The sequence below is a fragment of the Pseudonaja textilis genome, chromosome 1 (genome assembly GCF_049901715.1).
Source record: "Pseudonaja textilis isolate UNSWEBS1 chromosome 1, rPseTex1.2, whole genome shotgun sequence".
In the NCBI taxonomy this organism is placed as follows: Eukaryota; Metazoa; Chordata; class Lepidosauria; order Squamata; family Elapidae; genus Pseudonaja; species Pseudonaja textilis.
The window spans coordinates 234,107,185-234,130,657 of NC_141990.1; the positions used below are offsets into that span (position 1 = coordinate 234,107,185).

At 36.6% G+C, this 23,473-nt stretch overlaps 1 protein-coding gene across 4 annotated transcripts in view; it reads right to left on the reverse strand.

Annotated features, from left to right (window-relative positions):
- Window positions 1–23,473, reverse strand: part of MOB2 (MOB kinase activator 2) — a 126,929-nt gene that overhangs the window by 15,176 nt on the left and 88,280 nt on the right. Inside the window, exon 1 of one of the 4 annotated variants that reach the window (XM_026706591.2) lies at window positions 16,972–17,203. The exons of the other annotated variants lie outside the window; for them this stretch is intronic. Coding sequence (XP_026562376.1) covers window positions 16,972–17,081 — 110 coding nt within the window. The 5' untranslated portion in view covers window positions 17,082–17,203. Of the gene's footprint in view, window positions 1–16,971; window positions 17,204–23,473 lie in introns of those variants that run through there. 4 annotated transcript variants of the gene reach the window in all.

Below are 23,473 nucleotides of genomic sequence, written 5' to 3' on the forward strand. Positions count from 1 at the left end.
TACAATCCTTTATAGTGATATTGTTGTGTCTGAAGTGTCCTATGGGTTGAAATGTTTGCAAAGTCAAAATGTTAATGAAGAACTGAATTCCAGTTCACACATCTTTATAAAGTTAATTGTACACAGCTATGATCTCAATAATTACCAACAACTTCTTATAAATAGCAGACCTAAATTGTTATTATAATAAATCTCAACTGTAGTAGTTAATAATTAGGTTCCAAAAACTTTTTCCGAGCATCAGTAATACTTCACTTCCTAGATTAGCATTGACGGCTTTTAAAGTTTGGTGATGTTGAAAACTTGCAAACCAACTTCCAAACACACCTGGCTGAGTTGCACAGATGGATGCACATTATTTTGTATCTGGAAACTATTATAAAGAAATAAAGCTCACACCCATATCCTGTCAATTGTAAAAGTCCCAAGCATAGTTAAATGCCTCTTTATAAGAATGCATTTTCTTTTACAGTGTATAGAAATTGTAAAGGCAGGATTGAGTACTTAATTCCCTTATATGAGAGGAAGATAGTCCTGTTTTAAATGAACAATCCAGACACATGGACTATATAATTGTATTTTTAACTGTAAGTACAACTACACAAAATAGCTAACCAGCCAGAAGATGCTACAGAAGAAAATTATAAACATTAGAAATGTAAATGTCACCCATATCTTCTGAGAATCTTTTAGCCAAATCAAGTAAATTAGAAATGAACTGCTTTCAAGGTCAACTGTACCACTGTAATCAAAATTAAAATTATAAACTGTGTTTAACTAAAAGTACATATAGTTTTGTGCTATTATTTACCAAGAGCTAGGAGCATACAGAGATAACAGATAATCAGAGTTGGAAGGGATCTTGGAGGTCATCTAGTCTAACCCCTTGCCCAAGCAGGAGACCCTTCACCATTTCTAACAAATGGCAGTCCAATCTCTTCTTGAAAGTTTCAAGTGATGATGCTCCCACAGTAAAGAAGATGACTGATCAGAGGAGGTTAACAGGAGTCTCATTTACCACAGTTCGCTTAGTGGCTATTTAAAGTTATAACAGCATTGAAAAAAGAAACTTATGACTGTTTTTCACTCTTATGAACATTGCAGCATCCCCATGATCACATAATCAAAATTCAGGCACTTGGCACATGATTCATATTCATGACAGTTACAGTGTCCCACGGGTCATGTGATCAATGTTTGTGATCTTCTGACAAGCAAAATCACTTAACAACCATATTACTAACTTAACAATTGTGGCAAGAAAGATCAGAAAATGGGGCAAAACTCACTTAACAAAAGTCTCAATTAGCAAAAGAAATTGAACCCTAGGGTAAATAGACAGAGTTGTCCAATTTGGGAGAACATGAAACCAAATAAACCTATCGAGATTATTTTTCCCCTTTATTCTGCAATGCCCTCTAAGTTCAAGACATATTCAAGGATAAGTAACAAGAAATATTCTTATTTATTGATGTACTTCAAGAGCCAGTTTGGTGTAGCAGGAAAAGGTATCAGGCTACAAACTGGGAATCCCTGAGTCCTTATGCCCAAAGCCAGCTAGGTGACTTTGGGCCAGTCATTCTCTCTCACTTACTTTCTCTTACTCAGAAAATAATGACAAAATCATTCCCCCAAAAATCACTGCCTTGGTAAATGCACAGTTCATGTGATTACCAGAAATCAAGACTGCCTTAAAGGGTGTGTGTATGCACACATAAGCAGACTTTAGGTAATGATCAGGAAAGTTACTAGTAATTCTGTACAATCGTAACCTTCCCCAATCTGATGTCCTCCAAGTTTTCCATCATAAATTCTAGTCTGTGTGACTAATGGAAAAATATAACAGGTTTTAAAACACCTTACGAAGCACCAGAATTGAAGAGGATTCTCATAATATATTCTACCATCAAACTGTTGATGAAAATTTAATAAATTTTGGAAGCTATAGCACATAACATGAGATGCTAGAAATTCTAGATGGCATATAACAATGCTAGCTAGTTACAGAATTCAAAACAGTTATACTCACATATTAATTAAACCATAATACGAATTGGGCTGGTTTTGCTAAACAAGTCCTATGAACCCAACCACTATGATTTCTATTACATAGTTTATTTTATTGTGATGTATTCAATAAACCATTATAACAATAGCTTAGAATAATATTCAAATATTACTACAGTCACTTTTGGATAATTTCTATAAGACAACTAGCCTCCCAGCACAAAGTATTAAATATGATCCATGGAGACACAATATTCTGATTACACCCCATTTGTGGATTTTGTGTTTTGGGGGAGTCAATATAGTTAGGAACTAAATATTAAATCAATTCGAAAAACATGCACAAAAGTAATTTTCCTCAGAACTTCAAGAGAGAACCATACACAGAACTGAGCTTTGTTTCCTACATTAACTTTCACTTCTGAAGAAAAGATGGTTGACACAAAACGTTGCTTGTCAATTGGCCAATCACAGAAAGAAATGGGAGTTTAATAATGAATGCTATTGCTGTCATAAGAACTTAGGTCTTTTTAATTGATTCTAGGTCTTTTTAATTGATTCTAGCGTTATAGCCCCCACTGCACCCAACAAAAGAGAAACAATTATTTCTATAAACATTTATTTTTTTAAAAAAAAATGCAGTTTGCTCCTGTATATGTTCCCCAGGATCTGCCATGTGTCTTCAAGCAGTGTTCTCTGTCTGTTGACAGGCCCTGGCGCCAACCCAAGGAAGCTCCCGATCTGTCAAGACCATAAATTTTAAAGCTGTTCCAATGAATGCTCTTCCATGGCTTCTGTAGCTTCCGAACATCATGCAAAAGTATGTTATGTTCTCAAACAATTTCCAGAAGTTCCAGAGGCCGTGCAAGAGCATACCCTATTTGAACACGGCCACTGCAATTTCCAAAAAGCACATGAGAATGGGGGGAGCATGCTTTTCAGAATAACTATCGTCAAGTATAGATGAATGCTGGGATGTCACCCAAGCCATTGTGACATGTCACCTTCGACAGGCATGTTATGGTTTCACCTTTAATGATATATCCCAAAGCTTTACAAATAACCCTGTTTAATTTATTACAAACAGACATGAAGTATTGTTAAAATGACAATCCAAATTTGTAAATTGGTTGGTTATACTGTCTTTGTTAACACTGTAGATTATTTTTTTATATTCTCCATGCTTGACAAAGCCATAACACCTGATACAATCCAAATTGTTAACACATAATTCAAGGGTATTACTGATTTTTCAACCAATTATGGATATTAAACTAAAATGTGGCAATAGTGGGACAAACTAATAGTGGGACAAACACTTGTATGAGTAGCTGTCCCTTCACCCATTTCACATTTTTGGCATAGTGAAGTAGATTGCCAATCTTTCTCATATATTCTCTGAGGGCGTACAATAAATGATAAAAAAAAATCCTTGTTGAAGTTATTCTTTTGAATAACTTCAAAAGAAATATATTTCATATTCTTTATGATTAGTAATCAATTTGTTAAAATGAGATTTTAACTAAGATTGACTTATAGCAATACCCTTTAAGTGTTTATACAGAAAGAGAAATTCTAATACAGACAATAATTGGGAAGTTTAGTTGCCTCTAGACCAACTTGTGAAATCAAGAAATGTTTTAATAACGTGCACTGTCATTTGACAATGTTAAGCAATCTAAATTTCTTTTGCAATAATGCAAATGGTTTAAATATTTGACTGGCAATAAACTGATCTAAAGTGTTAATTATTTCCACTTATCAGTACTACTATCACTTCAAACAATCTCCCCAACCCCCCCAACCCCCAAAAAATGAAGGAATATGGGATAGAGAGTAAAAGAGACACAACAAAGTGGCTTGACTAGAGGCCAAGCAAGATATAATTGTGGTTGACCACACCTGTTTAGACTGGATTTGGCTCTTTTGTGTCCATCCAATGAGTTTTTCTCAAGGACCTGGGGTAGGCAGCTGTTGTTTAATAATATGAAACATTATTAAATATTGAAACTAATTTCTGTGAGAGGAATCAGTAGTAATTTTTCAACCTATCAATATATTCCAATGTAAGGGAATATACATAGCCTAGGGTTGAACCGTGGAGTCCTTGGTGCTCTCTAAGCTTGGTGCTTGGTGCTTTCTAAGTTTGCTTGCAGATGCTTCATTACGCCACTATTGAGATAGTGAAACTTCTTCAAGCAAACAACCAAGCTCCGTACCACTACTATTTTCTTGGAAGCTCTTGAGCAAGCTCACAGTTAGAGAGCTATAGCATATATTTGGGTAGTTTATTAATATACATGTTGAAAATATAGAGCACGCACCCTCAACCTGTATCTCTAGTTCCAAGGCCAGCAGCCTCTCTGCTTCCACAGCAAACTTGATCTCTTCCCCTTCTAATAATGTACACAATACATTCCATTCCTAAGGTACATGCACAATTTCCTAAAGTCTTCATCATTGCTCACTCTGTTTTTCACACCATCTGCCTAGACTTTCCTTTATTCTACGCATCCTTAAAGTAAGAAAAAAGCAAGAGTGAAAGCTTCTCTTTCTACCCAAAACAAAAGGACTCAGTGAAATGAAAGTAAAACATTTGATAAAATATAAAATATTTTGGACATAAAGGAAACAAGAGTCACTGAAGAAGAGCCTGATATTTGAAAAAAGTCAGGCAATTAAGAAAAGACTCCAGAGAAGATATGATCTCCTGGTACTATCACTGATATCACGTCCATGAGTTTACAAGAAGCAGTCACTGGCAAACAATCCTGGTGAACTGATGTTCATCAGGTCATGAAGAGTCAGAAGTGACTGAATAATTAAACAACAGGAAACATCTATCCTGTTAACCACAAAATGAAACCATTTTTTCTTACAATAAAGATATGGGACAAAATATTAAGTTAATAGTTGTAAACATTCCACGTAATAAAGTAAATATAAAGTTCTATATAATAACCCATAGTCATCTACCACAACCCTTCTCCAAGTTCTGGCCAAGTTGTTGTTTTTATTGTGATAAAAAGTAAAACATAAAAGGAGAGGAAATAGTCATATTATCTGCATTTATTACATTTAAATTAAATATCCAGTCAGGTTTACTATTATCCTGGCACCACCTCTTTCACTCACCTGATCTCCCCCATTTTTGGAGCATATCACTTAAAAGCCTAATCTGTTTGGCTTGAAAAGTTGTACGTTTCTGAAAGCAGTAAAATTACTGATGATTCTAAGTAAGCATTTTAAAGATATTTTTGCTGAAATACTTCAATATCAAAACACCTGAAGGGATACAGATGCTTTAAAAAAATTGCTCAAAAGGATTTGAACTGGCTAATGTACAGGGAGTCCTGGACGTATGACCACAATTGAGCCCAAAATTTATATTGCTAAGTGAGAAATTTGTTAAGTAAATTTTGCCCCATTTTACGACCATTCTTGCCACAGTTCTTATGTGAATCACTGCAGTTGTTAAGCTAGTAATATGGCTGTGAAGTGAATTTGGCTTCTGCATTGACTTTGCATGTCAGAAAGTCACAAGATGTAATGGCTTCACCCTGGGACACTGTAATCGTCATAAATATGAACTAGTTGCCAAGCGTCTGAATTTTGATCATGTGACCATAGGGATGCTGCAACAGCCATAAGTGTGAAAAATAGTCATAAGTCACTTTTTTCAGTGCCATTGTAACTTTGAATGGTCATTAAATGAACTGTTGTAAGTTGAGGACTACCTTTATTGAATAAAAAGCTACAGCAGAACAAATGTTTGGTAAACACATTGGTTGGGGAAAAGGTTCCTTCAGTATAATTGTCAGCACCTCTGTTTCCTTTGAAAATGCTGCCTGTCTTTCAAGACAAAGATAGTCCCATTACCCATAAATTTAAATGCACCAGCTCTTTAATTTTTGCTGGCACTTCATCATTCTAATTAGGCAAGCAACAATGAAAAAAATAATGGTTTCCACCCATATTTGCATATTAGTCATTCTTGTACTTGCTTTTTATTTCCTTCAGTCTCCCAGACAGAAACTGGTTATCTATGTCTTGCTATTAAAAAACAAAACTGGTTTTCTAAAAATTCCAGAAACATTCTACTGCATGTACAAGCATGTATTCACTAAGTTTTCCTATTGGGTATTTTGGCAGAAGAAAATACCAGCACTATTGCTACCAGAAGCAAGACTACACTGTTTTTTTGGTAGGCCAGCTTTATACCAAAGTTTTCTAGTAACAGAGATGAGCGTGCCGTGCCATTCAGGATTTTCTCTTCAAGGAAAATACCTAAGATATTTTCAATGTGGGACAGTCAGTCAATGTTCCTGAAGGTTCACAAAAGAAAAAGAAAAAAAAGGCATTTTTTTTGGTCAAGCTGCATAAAGTCAGAAATCATTTTCCAACTTATCTTTTTAGACATGAGCTAATTGTGGGCCCAGTGAAACCGCACTCACAAAAGAAGGTAGTACAAAGAAAAGCAAAACACATTTTTTTAAACTCACTGGTAGTTTATTTAGGAAGAGAAGGAAGGAAGTGTGTTCTTTCCATGCCAGGGAAAAGGTTTTATTTCATATTCTCACAGCAATACTTTGCCTTAAAAGGCAATCGCTACATTGGCGCCTGATCGGATGGGAAGCCTGGCAAGCTTGTGAAAGAGGCCAAGTACCACAAAGTTACTTCATAATCTAGCCTTCTCAGTACGGAAAAAAAGGCTCTTCTGCACCAGGCATGATATTGAACTAATGGTAAGTCTTAAGAATGATTCCAAACGTATTTCTGGAATGAAATATGTGGAATTAAAGACTCCTGGTCGCTTCTCAGTAAAAGTCACAAAGAGTCAAGGTTTGGAAGAAAAAAAACACAAAACAATTTCAGGATGTAGAGGCCAATGCCATTGCCAGGGAACATTGCAAGCAAATGCTAACAAGTAGGTGGGAGTATAAGGGGAACACACAATGTTCAACACAACCTTCCTGTGAAAACAAAGGGGGAATAGCACAGTAAAAATACAGGATACAGATGTTTTAAATTAAATTAGTCAAATAAAGATTTTTCCCCAGCTACTACAGTGAAATCTAATCATTTTAATTAAATTTATGTAGTTCTTGTGTCACAGACTTCAAAATACAAGTAAGAGATACAGTTTTGGAATGTTCTTCCACATAAGCAGTCTCTGTAAGTAGAAAACTAGTATATCATGGGTAAAAGATCTAATGAGTTCTTTCCAGTTCTTTCTGTTTTCAGGCAAGCTGTTTTTTACATGCAGTCTAATATGATTTTTACCTAAAACTTCTAGCCCATATTATACTTTCTCATCTTGCTAATTACACTGACCAACAACTGCATTAAATTAGTCCTCTTCTAATATTTTAAGCATTCCCACTAATGTAAAAAAATAAAAGTAAACTACAAGAATGCCAAACTTTCAAATACAGGAAAATATATTTAGCATTCCAAAAGGCGCGTATATTTTAACATGCCTTCCATCCTTTTTCATACTGAATTGCACTTAACTGAGCCAGAGTTAACACAGAAAAGAGTAGTACATACAGGGTATAAATATAGGTAGTCCTCAACTTACACAGTTCATTTGGTGACCATTCAAAGTTACAATGGTATTAAAAAGTGACTTAAGACTGTTTTTCACACTTATGACCATTGCAGTATCCCCGTGGTCATGTGATGAAAATTCAGATGCTTGGCAAGTGATTCATATTTATGACGATTACAGTGTCCCAAGATCATGTGATTATCTTTTGCAACCTTCTGATAAGCAAAGTCAGTAGAGAAGCTAGATTAACAGCCACGTTACTAACTTAGCAAGTGATTCGCTTGCAGTGATTCACTTAACAACTGTGGCAAGAAAGATCATAAAATAGGGCAAAAGACACTTAACTAACGTCTTGCTTAACAACAGTACCATCTGCCTGTAAATGTGAACTGGTGAGGCTACCAAATAGAGAAAGCAACAGAATATGAAAAGGCTAAAGTGTTCTGGGGCTATAGAATTGAAATGGGCAAGCATCTAACACATAATATCCCAGATATAAGAATAAGAAAGCCTAACCAATCTGGATAGTGGGCATGGCACAACCTGGACATAGAACTTGGAGAAGAGAAAGAACTGGGCAAAATTACAAAATACAAAAAATAGCAAATACAAGAACGAATATGGCAAAAGAAAGCAAAGACAGTATCAATAGTGATAGGCACCTTGGGCACAATCCTAAAACATCTGAAGCAACTCTTGAACATTATATCAGCACTGACAAAAACACTATCAGTCAATTGCAAAAAGCATCTTTACTTGGAACAGTTTACATCCTGTGACAATAGCTTAATATTATTAAACAGCAATATCTGTTTATTCCAGATGCTTGAGAAGGACTGATTAAGTGAATAAAAATGCCTAATCCAATTTTGCAATATTTGGCTGATTGTGCTGCCAACCATAATAATGTAACTTGTTACATACGGGCTCTTATGTTAGAAGATGCAAAATGAAGGCAAAGCCTGCTTAATATTCAAACTAACAAGTTGGTCTTTACCAACATATCATCTTTTGGACTACAACTTCTATCATCCTTGGGAAATACTGCTAATAGTCTGGATTAAAGGTTACTAGAATGTTCTGGAAACAAGATGGGAAAGACATGAACACAAAATATACTATTGTGCAAGTATTAGCAGGGAAATAATTCACTTTTATTTTAATGCAAAAGAACTAATTTATACCACCTCAAGAGATTTACATCCCATTGCCATTTCTCACTAAGCATGCTGCCCATATGCTGATCAATAGCTACATATTAATGAAGATAGAAGCAGATGCCAATACCTATTTTCCCATTATGAAGGGCTACAGTTGGTCCCTATTGAAAGACAATAATGCTTTAAGGATCCCCCTTTATTCTGCACTGAAACACATTCTACTTTTTAAAATCATACATAGGTTGACAGCCAGAGGATTGTGCACAAGAGCCAATGAGCTGTTTACAAGAACCTATGGTGTCAAGCAAATGTTTAAAGCGAGATACCATACATCATATTTCAGAAACAGAAAATGCTTCTGAAAAAATGGGAAAAGATGGCTATACCATCTAGGTATTGATAAACTTACTCATCTTTTAACTTACTTTTCTTTTCCCTTAAAGTAGTAACTACAACTATTATCAAATGGCAATAAATTGCTGCCCATTTTGCATTTATTTTTATGCATAATTCAGCCCAATTAGGTTTGCACATTTGCTTATTGAAACTATATTAAATACACCATGATTCAATCAGGCAGCAAATTTTATTGGCTTTAAAAATGAGTTGAGAAATCGTACAAGATGTTTTAAATCCAAAGATTTGTCTGTCTTAAACAAATAAAAACTTATTGGCTGTGATAATTTATGTAATAGGTTATAATATTTTAAATATCTGAATAGGTATATATTTTAAAAAATGCCATTCTGTAGACTAGTCCAATATGGTGATACCATTTACTTTAGCTGTGATGTAACAAAAGTTCACACACTGGTCAATTGCAAACAGTAAAACTTCGCAACTGGAAAGAGTGAGAATAATCATATTAAAACAGGATGTATGAAAGGTTATCTTTTTGTTCATAATTGCAACAAAAATCTACAGACCCAATACCATGAGGATGCTACAGTATGATGCAGATGACCAAAAAATGACCTTCTTCACTTATTACTAATCCCTGTTCCATCCAAGACAGCTCAACTTCTCAGAATGTATGTTCTCTGTTCCACAGTCTTCTACAGGGTAAATATTTTCAACACGGCACAACATGTCAGCTGAGATCAGCCATCTTATTGTTTAAATTCCCTGGAGTGAAAGAACAAGTAATAGGTCTGTCTTTAGCTGAAACTTGCCTGGTCTTGCCAGAAAAGCCAACTAGGGATAAAAAGAGCTCCAAACTGAAGCAAATTGGTTTGTTTTATGAGAGCAGAGCAAATTCAGACATTTTCTATATCTCCCCACCACATCTGGTCTCATTCACCTTGTGACTATAGCAACAGGACTCTTCTATGTTGGCCTTTTGGCATTTGTATACTGAAGCCAATATATGAAAAAACTGCTGGAAGCATATGGATATTCGAGTTAACCATCTGTCAATATTTAATCCATTACTAGATAAGATGAGGAACCTATTATCAAACAACACCTGAAAGTGAAGTTGGCCATAGGCTTGATAAGACTGGCATTCAAAGCAGAAGGAGCCTTGAATTTTCTGACAGGACGACTGACAAGGCAATACTGTTTCCTTAGATTCAATCCATTCTATTAAACAGTATGCTGTTTCATTTTATCAATATATATTATCTTTCCGGACATACTATAAAATATTTTAAAAGCTGGTTTGCCTTAAGGATTTGTAAACTTACACAATTCTTAGAAATATAAGGAATTTCATTGAAAGTATTTTGATAATTTAAAAGTAAAGATAAAATTTCCTTCAAGTCGAGCTCCATGTTGATGCAATTTTCTTGGCAGCAATGCGGAAGAAGGATGATATAGTTTTCTTCTGTGACATTTTATCAACATACTGTTCTACCCTGTAGCTAAAATATTCCTCGAAGAGCTCCCATCCAAGTGCCTGACTCTGCTTATTTTTTAAGTCGAAGTAAGGGGAGCCAGGGAAATGCCATCTGCTGATAAGGTTGCAAAATCTTAAATTTATTGTTCACTTTCATTCTTTTTCAGAACTTACAACATTCTGTTTTGTTATTCCATGGCAATGTAAACAGCCCTCACTTTTATTCTAGTTAAATTCTAATACTTCAGAAACAAGAGATCGAGAAAAGTTCAAATTATTGAACTTAAAGATAAAAAAAACATTATTTTCATGAATATAACCTAAATGATGAATTATGAAATTAATGATGTACAGAGAGTTAAAACTAAAGTAAAATTACTATACCAAAAACAGAAATAAAAAAATCTAATGTAACTCCCTGGCTTATTCAGTTTCAGTTTCCTGGTGTTCAGCTTCTTCAAGTTTCCAAAGTTCATGAAAGGCTACAGGGAATATTCTGGCCCTGACTTTTTTCCACTCTATCTTCATAAAATTATCTGGGAATGTGGGTTGTTAGTCTGAGCCTAGTGTACAGCATACATACTGCATTCACAACAATCTCTCTCTCTCTGTGTTTGTGTGTATGACTACCCATCTCAAATGCATGAAACTGGGTACCAGAGGTGGTATTCAGCAGGTTCTGACTAGTTCTGGAGAACCGGTAGCAGAAATTTTGAGGAGCCCAGAGAACCAACAAATATTACCTCTGACTGCAGATTTTACAGTGTCCTTCCCCTGCCACACCCACCAAGCCACACCCACAGAACTGGTAGTAAAAAAAAAATGAATCCCACCACTGCTGGGTACCTAACAATACTTAAAAACAGCACAAAACATAAAACAATAAAAAGACAACAGTATGCACATAAACCACAACAGAAATCAGTAAGAGCCATTGCAGGCTTCAAATCCTCCCAGACCCTCATGCCCAGAGATAAAACAATGTCTTTCAAGCTTTGTGAAAGGTTGACAGAATCAAGACCATGCTAACTCTGGGTGAATTGTCTTCTAAAGAGTGAGAAAACCCTCTTTTTGGGCCCCACACTTCTTAATAGACAAAATCTGGAATATAACTGTCCTACCGGACCAAAGAGATTGGTAGATGCAATTGGGAACAGTGGTGCCTCAAAAACTGTATTAGAGGCAAGTAATTTCCTATAATTACAAAGACATTTTACATTTTAAACCACAACCTATTATTGGAAAGCTAAATTTTGCTAGACTGTTAGTTTTATGTTTCCCCACGAAGTTGACGTAGAGAGACTCACTGGAAAACAGTATAAGAAAAATTGTTTTGTCAGTATCAAAGTGCTTCCCTAATTGATAACTCCTGATAATCTTTTAAAAATGCAATTAGTTTTAAAAGAGTAATAGTTACGAAGAATTTTCACAAAATATTTTTGTTAAATTAGAAGCTCCTATGAAAATTACTATTTTCGAGGGCAATTCTATCCTTTGTGCCTCACTTTTCAAAAATTAAATCAAGACTAATTTCTGAATCAGAACAAAGTCCATGTATTACTTCAAATAAATATTATTGGATATTGATTCCAATATTTTTGAGAATGCTATATTTTTGTATGTGTGTATTCTTCAAAGAATTTTTGAAGCATCAAATAATACTTCTACAAATTTATACCTGAATCATTTAGCTACAACAAATATAGCATTTTAGAATGAAATCTCCAGGTTACTCTGTAAAATAACCACATTGGGCCAGTATTTTTTGACAGTCATCAGGGCAGCAAAAGGTCAGAACTCCAAACAATAGGATTTAAAAAGTTTACTATTTCATTTGCATTAGTATTATATACACATGGTATAAGATTACATTAATATATACCTGTGTTTATTACTTTAATATATATTTTATAAAACGATTAAAGCACTAAGACCTGAATATACTTGCAAAAACTTTAAGTGGCTTTCTAAGGCACTCAAATTGTAAGGTTAGAGAAGGGGTAGCTAATCTTTCAATAATCATGACCACACAATCTTTTTGTGGCATTATTCTATTCATTAAGCTTTGATGGAGTCAATGATATCACTCAAGTAGACAAATTTCCAGAAATATTTTTGCATGCAAGGAGGGTTGTTCATTTTATTATTCATTCATTTGTTTTTAAAGAGGCTTATTATACTATACCCTTTTATTCATTATGAAAAATCAATTTATCTTCAGTGAACTATCAAATTTTGGATATCCCCCCCAACCCCCAAGCAGTTCTAGGATGTACAAAAAGGGATTGGGTAGTCAGTAATTTATCATGCCTTCTATTCTAGTAGTCCACAAATTTTCTTTCTTTGTAAAAAAAAAAAAAGAGGAATCACAAGCAAGCCATGATGTAGACAAAAACAAATACACTTTTGTGGCATTATTTAATAAGTTTATAGATGAGCTTCCTGAAGCAAAATATGTAATTTAATTATAAAATATACATCCATCCATCATGCACAACTATTACATAAACTTTGCTGAAACTTTTTTCATCAGTTTAAATAAATGTTACCTTTCTACCAATTTTCTACCAGTGAGGTAAATACTACTTGATGTATTTCTAATAAGAGGCAATTGGATTTTAACTTGGAAAGATTAAAATATGCAGAATTCCAGATGCAGACAATAATTTGCTCTGTCGAATGTTTTGGTTGCTGAACTATTTTGGGCAAATGGAAAGTTTGAGAAAAGAACAGAACATGATAAAAATAGTTCAGACAACTCCCAAATTACATTTTGCCCACTGATCTGCTCTTTTAAAAAAAAATACTGTTTAAGCAAGTTTCTATATTATTAGTTTTCTAGCAGTATTAATCAGTAAATCAAACTGGGAAAGAGAGAATTTTATTTAAGCTTCTTGCTATGTGAATGAGAAATTAGATGTTCCATTAGAAATAAAATTTAACATATTCCTTAAACAAAGATTTGTTATAATCTTAAATTGCTACATCAAATTACTATAAAATTGATTGTGGCCTGGACATAACTACCCAGCAGGATTGCTAATGCTGTCATATTATTTCTAATTTTCTATTTTGGGAAAAAGTTCTAGGAGGCAGAAGTTGCATTCATTAAAAATGTTATTATATCAAGAACAAAGCTAGACATGTAACTAAATAGATATGGAATAACAACTTGCTTGTAATTTATTGCAAGCATAGTATTTCATCTGCTCTACTCTATACTAATTATTTAATCAATGCAGCAGACTTCGGCAATTTAATATTTCATAAAATCCCATAAGACTCTGCAACTGAATAATGTAATGGATAGCCACAATATCAGAGAAATAACCTGTTTCAGTACTATACTATTTACAGCTACTTAACATTCAATAAAAGGTGGTTCAAAGGTGAAAAAAATGTCCTAGTAATAGTGGATAAATATAAATACTGGGATGGAGACATTTTTAACTGCATAAAAAAATAACTGAATACTCTTGATCCTAATTCTCCCTAATTCTCTTAGCAAACGCTTTAACAAAGGCAACTTATTCCAACTTTTATATAATTAATGTGTGGTTGTTCTATTGAAGTTGGCCTATTTTCAGATTCAGAAGTCTATTCTGTGATGACAATTTAACGGAACCTCAAAAAGAAACAATATGATAATAATTAAATCAACATATCTACATTTTTAAAATTATTTTGAATTTTACTGGCAGAGACTATCTACCATTATTGACACTCATAGTCAAAACTATTTCCTTCCAGGTAATAGACATGTTGTCTGAGAATTTTGTGAATCGTCTATGACACATCTGGATGGAATCAGATTATAAAATATTAACCAATTCTATTTATGCATTTATTCTTTGGGCCCCATATATGTTTGTTTCCTTGTGCCCCTTTTCTAATACTTTGATTACTGTCTATTTGCTCTAATAGAACTCTTAAACATTTGTACCATCAATGCTGCTAATTCATTATTCCAAGCACTGCAAAGAAATCGGCAAAAAATTGTCTCTTTCTGATCTTACTGGTATCTTATTTGAGTATCTGGGCACATTTGAAATTGCAGTTTGTAATTTGTTCCATTGCCTGTTTAAAAAGCCAAATGAACTAAAGAAATTCTCCACATTTTTTCTTTGATTTAATCATACGCATTGCTTAAGGCTACAGAAACACACACAAACACAAATTCTATATCAAGAGCACTCAAATTCGGTGATTCAAAAAAGTTGAATTCAGTTACTTATATAAATTAAATCCCATAAGCACGTTTTCAAGATTCCTTCATTCTTGGATTTTATTCTGTCAAGGGAAGACTGTCTACAGGGGTTGAAAGCTTGCTGCTGATTACCCTGTTTTCCCTCTGACTTCCAAGATTTCACAACATACCCTCATGTTTTTACATATATCTTAGCAAACACAAGAGCTGGAAGCTTTTTGCTATTGATTCATTTGCTCTTCTTGTTTTGCTATGATGTTTGCCTCATTTTGAATTATGCCATTTTTCTTACGCATCTCAGAATACCAAATTCCTAAATATTGAAGAGGAAAGAAAGAAAAAGAAAAATCAAACATCTCTTTTTTATAATGTACTGGAATATGTATTTTCTAGGCTAAGGTTCTCTTAATGAACCTGTAACACACATGCAAACTTTACGTGTCTGGTAGTTAAAAAGGATACAATGACTGTATGATGCTATCATCTTTTCCTTCTTTTTTAATTGGAGTTTGATTCGGCAAAAAAAAATAAAAAAGAGGCAGCCCACACTATCAGGCTAACCACAGCTCCACCCCAGAACAGAGTCATTGCATCTAGCTCCCTGTAAGATGATCATATTCTGTGCCAAGCCATTAATGTTATATTCACAATTATGGTGCCTTTTATAACTGGCAAGTTTGCTATTTTTTTCCATTTGCCACATCATAGCTACTATGTGTAAAAGTCAGGGTCGGTCACTTTCATACAGGAAATAATGCAGCTGGTGACAATTTAAAATTTATGATTTGTAGGAAAATATGTTAATTTCAACTTACCCACATGGATTAAAAATATGTTTATTATAAATCCATGTCCTTTCCATAAATACCATAAACAGGGAAGGAAAGAATCAGCAATTTAAAAAAATGTTAACTTCTAAAACACAGAGATGATATAATTATGAATGTATATTTGATTTTCTAAGCTACATTTATTAGCATTGTTCCAGAGCAACTTGTGTATACATTTTAGCCAAATTTACAAAGTTGGAGTTATAGTTTTGCCATGTAAATTCCTCCGTTATCAATCAAAGAAGACTACAGGTTGAAATAGAAAGTGGAGGAGGAGGAAGAGGAGTACTGTAGCTTTACAGACATTACTGTTGTGTACTGAATCTCAGAATAGCAATAAAACAAATTAGAAGCTGCCTGCTGCTTCAGAAATCCAGGTCCAAAGAAATTATCCAGTTACCCCAAAAAGCCTTAATATAAGAGACATCTTCATAGTGTCACGTGGCAATCACAGTAGCCATACCCTCTCCCCAACACACAGAAACACACAAATAGACACACAGAGAGATGACATTCTAACAATTCACACCGATTGACATAAAAGCAGCCTACTCAAACCTGACCAAAACAAGATTTTTTACAATAAAAAACTACCACTCAATAAATAACACTATGTCTAAAAATACATTAGCATTTGATTTAAGTAAGATTTATTCCTGCTGAAAAGTATTTTCTATTTAATATCTATAAAAGATTTTCTGTATAATCACAATGGGCAAGTACATTCGCCCAACTTTCTATGAATCAATACATATTTTCAGCATGTTTTATCATTTCATCTCTTTTACTTTTTTGGGTATATAAGTTCTGTTCCAAAAATCTGTTTTTGGCTATACTATACATTTATAAATAAAAACATTAGAAATGAAAGTCTTTAGGAAAGACTTAACAGTCAATTTTCAAAAATAAGACACTGCATGCAACAGAACTTACTTTAGAAAGGATTAACTGTGATATGAACATGTCAATTTATTTCTCTCATTTCATGTTAGTGGCATCTGTAAACGGAGTATTTAAACATCAGCATGCTTGAAAGGTAAGTTCCACTTTTGATTCTGAATGCTAAATAACAGAAAACATTTGGGACAAATTCAAGCTGTTTAAACTAATGTCATCTTTACTAAACTTATTTCTCCTAAATGTGGAGCATTAATTAACTTTTTTTTTTTAAAAAAACTTTCTTGCAACTTATTTCTTCGAGGTATCAAGACTGCATTCCTGCCCTCTTAATCTGCTTCCCCCCTTAGTCTGATTCAATCAATGGTGGTTTTATCATTAAGTATCGAAAAGGGGCAGATTATCCCACAAATTAATTAGTACCACATATACTGCAGAATAAGACAGTGATATATAAGAAAAAATGTATAAACCGTGTTTACCTTAATACTTTTCCTACTGCTTGTAGAACCATTTTGCAACTTATTCCAGTTTTGGGAGTTTGAGAAAGTACAGGTCTTTCACTGCTGTGGTTACAATGATCCCCAACCATGTTCAAAAGAGACAGAAAGAGAAGTGGGGAGAGGGGTGTTGTGGTGATGAGAGAGAAAGAGAACTGGAAGCTGATCTTGATAGCTCACCCTCTCTTTCCTATCCTCCTCAAAAAACTAGTCCAACTACATTCACAGAGTTCATAGCTTACTTCATTCTAACCCTTCCTCCTTCCTTGCTTCAGCCAGTAAGAAAGCAGCAATGGAACAGGAAAAAAAAACCCCACCCTCAGCTAGAAAAGGCAAACAGCTGCTCCTTTTTACAAATTCTTCAGTAAAAGCCAAGCCTGGGAAGTTAATGCCAATAAGGAAGCATCTGAATTAGTTTTTTCAGGCTGGCGCCGGCTGTAAAACAAGACAAGAAAAGTAGTGTAGGGAATAAGCAAGCTTCTTTCAAGCATCCAGTTTGGACTGCAGTTTTATTAGGGACGGTGCATGGATAGAGAAGAGGGAAGTGCTTTAATTTATAGCATATTAAAAAAACAGAGCTGAACAAACAAGTGAAAATATTTCATGATTTTTCGATCTAAATCTTTACTCTTCCAAAACACCAATTAGCCTTTTCCAATTTGTCTTTTATAACTAAGAAGCTCAATCTGATTTTTAACTTAGTAGCTAATATAGTCACCAATCCTTTTTTTCACAGTCGCACTGCCTCTCTCCCTCCCTCTCTCTCTCTCTCTCTTTCCCTCCCTCTCTCCCTCCCTCCCTCCCTTCCTCTCTCTCACACACACACAGATAGACAGACAGACAGAGAGTGCTTAGCATGAAACTATACTAGCCTAAATGTTACATGCCAAGTGTTCTGGCACAAGAAGGCTTCAGTTAAGATCTGACTGATATTAGTCAACAATCATGCTATTCACTGTTTCTTAAATCACTAAAGCCTATCAACAGTGATAGACTATAAATACTTGAGGTACTGCAGTAAAGAAGATACAAATCAAGCATCATATCTCTGTCTCAAATGCAAAGAGCTGCTTTTGTAATAGCAGTGAATGACTAATTTAACACTGGAAGGTATTTTATAAGTATGCTCCATTATAGTTTTAATTCATTTAACTCGTTTATTGGGTTCGTCTTTGTCATGTGTATCAGGCTTTCGCATATATATATATATATATATATATATATATATATATATATATATATATATATATATATATATATATATATATATATATATTCAATCGTAATGACCTGATCTAGTTATATGCATGTTTTCTTATTTTTTATGGTTATTTTAAGATGTGTTTAACTGCCCAGAGTCATATTTGCAAGATGGGTTGCTATATAAATTTGATAAATAAAATAAAAGTAAATGAATAAAATAACGGCCAATTCTTTGGAGGGGAGGTTGAAATAGTTTATAGAATTAGTTTATGAAAGAGATTAAATAGATTTTTTTTCCATATATACTTCACCTCCTATTCTAATGCAAATATGTTTTCTGTAATGTACATTAAAATAAACTGAAGGAGATAAAATTGTGCAATTTGTCTAATAAAATTACATACCAGTATACCAGTGGTCCCCAATCTTTCTGGTTCTGCAGACCGGCACCAGTGGGGTGGTGGTGGTTTTGTATGCACATTTACCGCTTGCACAAATACAGCTCTGAATGCTTGCTCACTTGCCCGCTGCTGGGAAACCCTGCAGTAAAGCAAATGTCTACACTCTCATTTTCCACTTCAATCTTATGGTCAAAAGGTCTCACGAGAAAGGGTGTTGGTTCTTACCTGATATGCCCATTCTCTGGGAGCTGTGAAGATCACCCAGGTCAGGGTTGTACTTCCGTCTGCCATTCAATAGGCTGAGCAAAGAACTGAGGACACTCCCCCTTGCTGTTTGTCCCCCGTTTTGGCAACGTCGAAGTTGTAGATTACTTCGCTGTGCTCTTTGCTTGCCATCGTGCTTGACCAGGAACAGACCCAGATGGTCATCTGGGTGGGGCTGGATGCTCTTCACAGTTCCCAGAGAATGGGTGCATCAGATAAGAACCAACGCCCTTTCTCCAATGAACTGTTCCAAGCATCCAGGTCAGGAACATATCCAAGCTGGCATGTCCTTATGGGAGGGCCTCCATCTGTTTTGGAGTCTCCCTCACTGTGGGAACCCTTTGCAGGACATGTTTTCCAAAGGCAGGTTCTGCTGATGCAAAAACATCCAGTTTGTAATGTTGTATGAAGGGCAACAGTGAAGACCACGTTGCTGCTCTTCAAATTTCTGTGATAGAGGCTTGTGTCGCCCAAGCCGCTGATATGGCTGCACTCATGGTGGAGTGTGCCGTGATCCCTCTGGGCACCGGTAATGTCTGGAGTTCATATATCATTGCAATAGTGGCTCTGAGCATCTGCCATCATTGAAGCTGTAACTTTCCTCCCTAGGGTGGAGGGTTGAAATGAGACAAATAGGGCCTCTGTCTTCATGTGAGTGACAGTCCTATTGATATAAATGTGGAGAGCCCTATGCACATCTAGAGAATACCATTGTCTCTCTAATGCATGAGCCGGTCTAGGGAAGAAGTTGGGAAGAATCAACTCCTGTGCTCAGTGGAAAGAAGTACGGACCTTGGGTATAAAGGTCAAGTCTAGACAAAGAACCACCCTATCCAAGTGGAAGACACAAAGGACTTCCCTCATCGAGAGAGCCGCTAGCTCAGATATTCTCCTGGCAGGGGTTATAGCTACCAGGAAAACCACCTTATAGATTAGAAAGTGGAGACTGATAACCCTCAAAGGTTCAAAGGGTGGTTTGGTGAGCGCGGTAAGAACCTTATTCGGATCCCAGGTGGGGTATCTATGGACCACAGGAGGTCTTAAGTTATTGGCCCCACATAGGAAGATATATTCTTGGACGGTGAGCAAGAGATTGGACTCCATCACAGGAGAGGACTGAGGGTAGGGTTGCTACATGCCTACAGAGTGTATTGGGAGAAAGGCAATTATCTAATCCCTCTTGGAGAAAGTCTAGAACATTTGCCACCAATACTGAGGCAGGGTCTAACTTATTTTTGTTGTACCACTTGCAAAATATCTTCCATGTGGCATTAAAAATGTGGATCATGGATGGGCGTCACTTGTCATTGTATTGATTACAACGCCCAGGTGCAAAAGTCGAGTGGTAGGTGTTAGATGGCTTTTGTCCAGGTTGACTGAAAAACCGTGGTCCTGAAGGACCCAGAGAGTGATTTGTAGATCTGTCTCCGCCTGCAGGCGAGATGAGGGCTGTATTAATATGTCATCTAAATAGCATTGTAGACAAATTGGTATGCTCCGTAGAGGTGCTGTTGGGGCCACCAGCACCTTTGTGAAAGTATGCTTCGGCCAGGTCCACTGAGATCAAGACGTATCCCCGCCTAAGATTTAGAAGAATAGATTGCAGGGAACACATTTTGAATCTCCTGTATATTAGGGAGTGGTTCAGATGTTTCAGGTCTAGAATCGCTCTCCACCCCGAACTCTTTGGGATCACCACTGGTTCATCAACTGTTGGTGCCTGAAGCGACCCAGACAATTCATGAGCCAGATTGTAAAATTTCCTATCATACCCCATGGGATTGGGATAGGAGCCTGTAGAAGCCCACTGCTGCTTGACCCTATCTACGAACATCTTTGAAACTGGTATGACTTTTGTCTCTGAGATAGGTTCAGAAAAAAAATAAGTTCTCTGACTCCCCCTCCTTCAAGACAGCCTCTGATGGCATGGACAGGTGTGATCTTTTTTGCTTTGAACAACAAGGACTTGAAAAGCTGCAGACAGAACAGCCCCATGAATGTAGGCTGTCCTCTGACATGTCTTTATCAAGTTGGCCCTCTGTCTCTGACGGGAAGGAATCAGTGTTGTCTGATGAGACAGAAGAATAAAGGTCTTGGCCCTCCAACTGTTCCCCAATGAGTTGCGTGGGGTGAGGTTGTGGTTGAAATTGATTTAAATGCCCTATAGGGTGCATAGGTTGGGGTGGTACCTGGAAGTCAGGTGGATTAGCCTTGAGTTGCATAGGTTGAGACTGCCCTTGATGATGGATAGGTCCTGACATCCAAGACCTCATCTGGTAGGTCTGTTGCACACCCTCGGCAATGCCCTGCCTGATCTCCTCTGACATCCAGAATCGCACAGAAGGGGGAATGTCTAGAGGAGATCACTGTTCTACAGGGAGCCCCGCTGCAGTTGGTGTGAAGGTGGCCTCCAGTACCAGTCTGGGCCTCTTGTTTTGGTAAGTGTGACCCCCTGTTGGCATGGCTACAGGGTACACTGAGTTGGTCATGTTGCCGGTATCTGGTCCCGGGGCCTGAGAAACGCAGGACTCAGGTGATCCTGTTGATGACCAAGATAGGGCCCTCAAGTTGTTACCGCCTCTGGCAGTGACCAAAAAATCCAAAGGTGGGACTGACATGGGCCTAGGAGAAGATACTGCAATTGCTGGGGAGGCTGATTGCCGGTTTTTCTCTGCCTCTCTCAGGCTCCTCTCCAGGTGCTTCTCCAGTGCTTTCTGGTGGTGTTTTTCATATTTTTCCACTGCCTTGGAAGTCTTCTTGGCCCACGAGGTCTTAGAATTGTTTCATGTCATCGTTCAGGCTGATATTCTGGATCCTGACTTGCTGGAACAATTTGAGCCTTCCTCCTCCATTGCACGCCCAAATTACAGGTGTGTTTACTGTGAAAATATTTGCTGGGGTACAGATATTTGCCCACCAGGGAGTCTGCACTGGAATGCAGGCAGTGACTCCTATTAATATGAGTCAGGGCCTGGTAGGTATTCAAATAAAAAAAAAATCGCAATTTTTTTGTTCCCCCCAAAATATTTTTTTTTGAGATGTAAAATTAAAATAAAATTCCAAAAAATTGACAAGAATGGTAAATGGAGAATGACCTGTCCTAGCTGATGGGGGGAAATTTTGATGAACCCTTTAGCTCATAGCTCACTGAGAAGGTGATCTTTTGTATCAAAAAAACAGTATAAGAGCGCAGGTTGACAATGGCGTAGGCGCAAATTGTAAACTGCCCTCACGGTGCCAGATAAGAACCTTTGTTGAAGAATAATTCCAGAGGCTAGTCAAGCTTCTGTATGCCTTGGTAAAAAAACAAATGATGCACTTTGCAATCGGGCTTTTCCCCAAAGCAGAGCTGTTGGGGTTAAAGACCAGTTTTTAAAATGAAGGCACCTTAGTCATTCTTTTGAAATTTGGTGGGAAAGAAAAAGAAAAAACGCAGATTCAAAATGGCACCAGCTGCTTAAACTGCCAGCATGCAATTGAAACTGTATGGGCAGTTTCTTTGGGAGCCCCAGTATGGCTGTGTAGAATAAAGATTATTCTTTCGGCGCTCGCTAGCACCAAGGAGCAAAGACACTTCTTTCGCTCAGGTCAGTCTAGCTGTTAAGCCTCTTGCAATCACGAGGTTGCAGCAGCAGAATTGAGTTCCCGTTCTTCGTGCCGCTGCAGTCCTTATAAGGACCTGCTGCAACCGACGAACAGCTGATAATGGCCGTCGGTTGTCAGCGGTTTAGAAGGAAAAAAAGACATTGAAATAAGACCTTTCAAATCCTAAAGGCTTGTCAATGAATTAATAGCAGCTTCCCATTGACTCCTGGTCAGGAATGCACTTCTAGCTCAAACGACCAGCTGAGCTAAAACTGGGAACAAGCAGCAAGGGGGAGTGTCCTCAGATTGCTCAGCCTATTGAATCGTAGACGAAAGTACAACCCTGATCTGGATGTTTGGAACAGCTCACTGGAGAATTAAAGAACATACTGCCAATAAAGATATCCTTTACTGTATCTTTAATCCTAGAACGTTTTATTTAAATACTTTTACAGCAACTTTTTATTTTATGCATTGAATGTATTTCCTGTCCATCTCATAATAAAACAGCTGCAGCTTACAGCATTAAAATTCCAACAAATAAATATATCTAAAACAATAGAAATAGAAATCCCAATCAAGATAAAATTATAGTTAAAAGATGGAAGGAACAGAAAGCATAGGGTAGTGGTGGTGGTGGTGGTATTGCCTCATAATTCATCAATGACTTCCAGTGTGAAACTCCCTCGTGGCATCCCCAAAGCAATCTGGCAAAGTCTTCGGGCTCCTGCAAAAGGTAAGAAGGGTGGAAGCCAATCTCACCTCACAAGGTAAGATGTTCCCAAGGGCAGGAACCATGGCAAAGAAGGAGCTTCTCCTGGACCCCATCGGTTGGAATTCCTCAACTGTCAGGCTCTACAGCATGCCCCCTCTGCCAGTGCAGGTGAGTCCCATTGGGTGAGACGGTTCCTCAAGTAACCTGAACTCATGCCATGCAGGGCTTTAAAGATAATAACCAACACCTGGAATAAATTGCACCCAGAACAGTCAGTGTAGCTCACCAAGCAGTGATGTAACATGCATGGGTCATT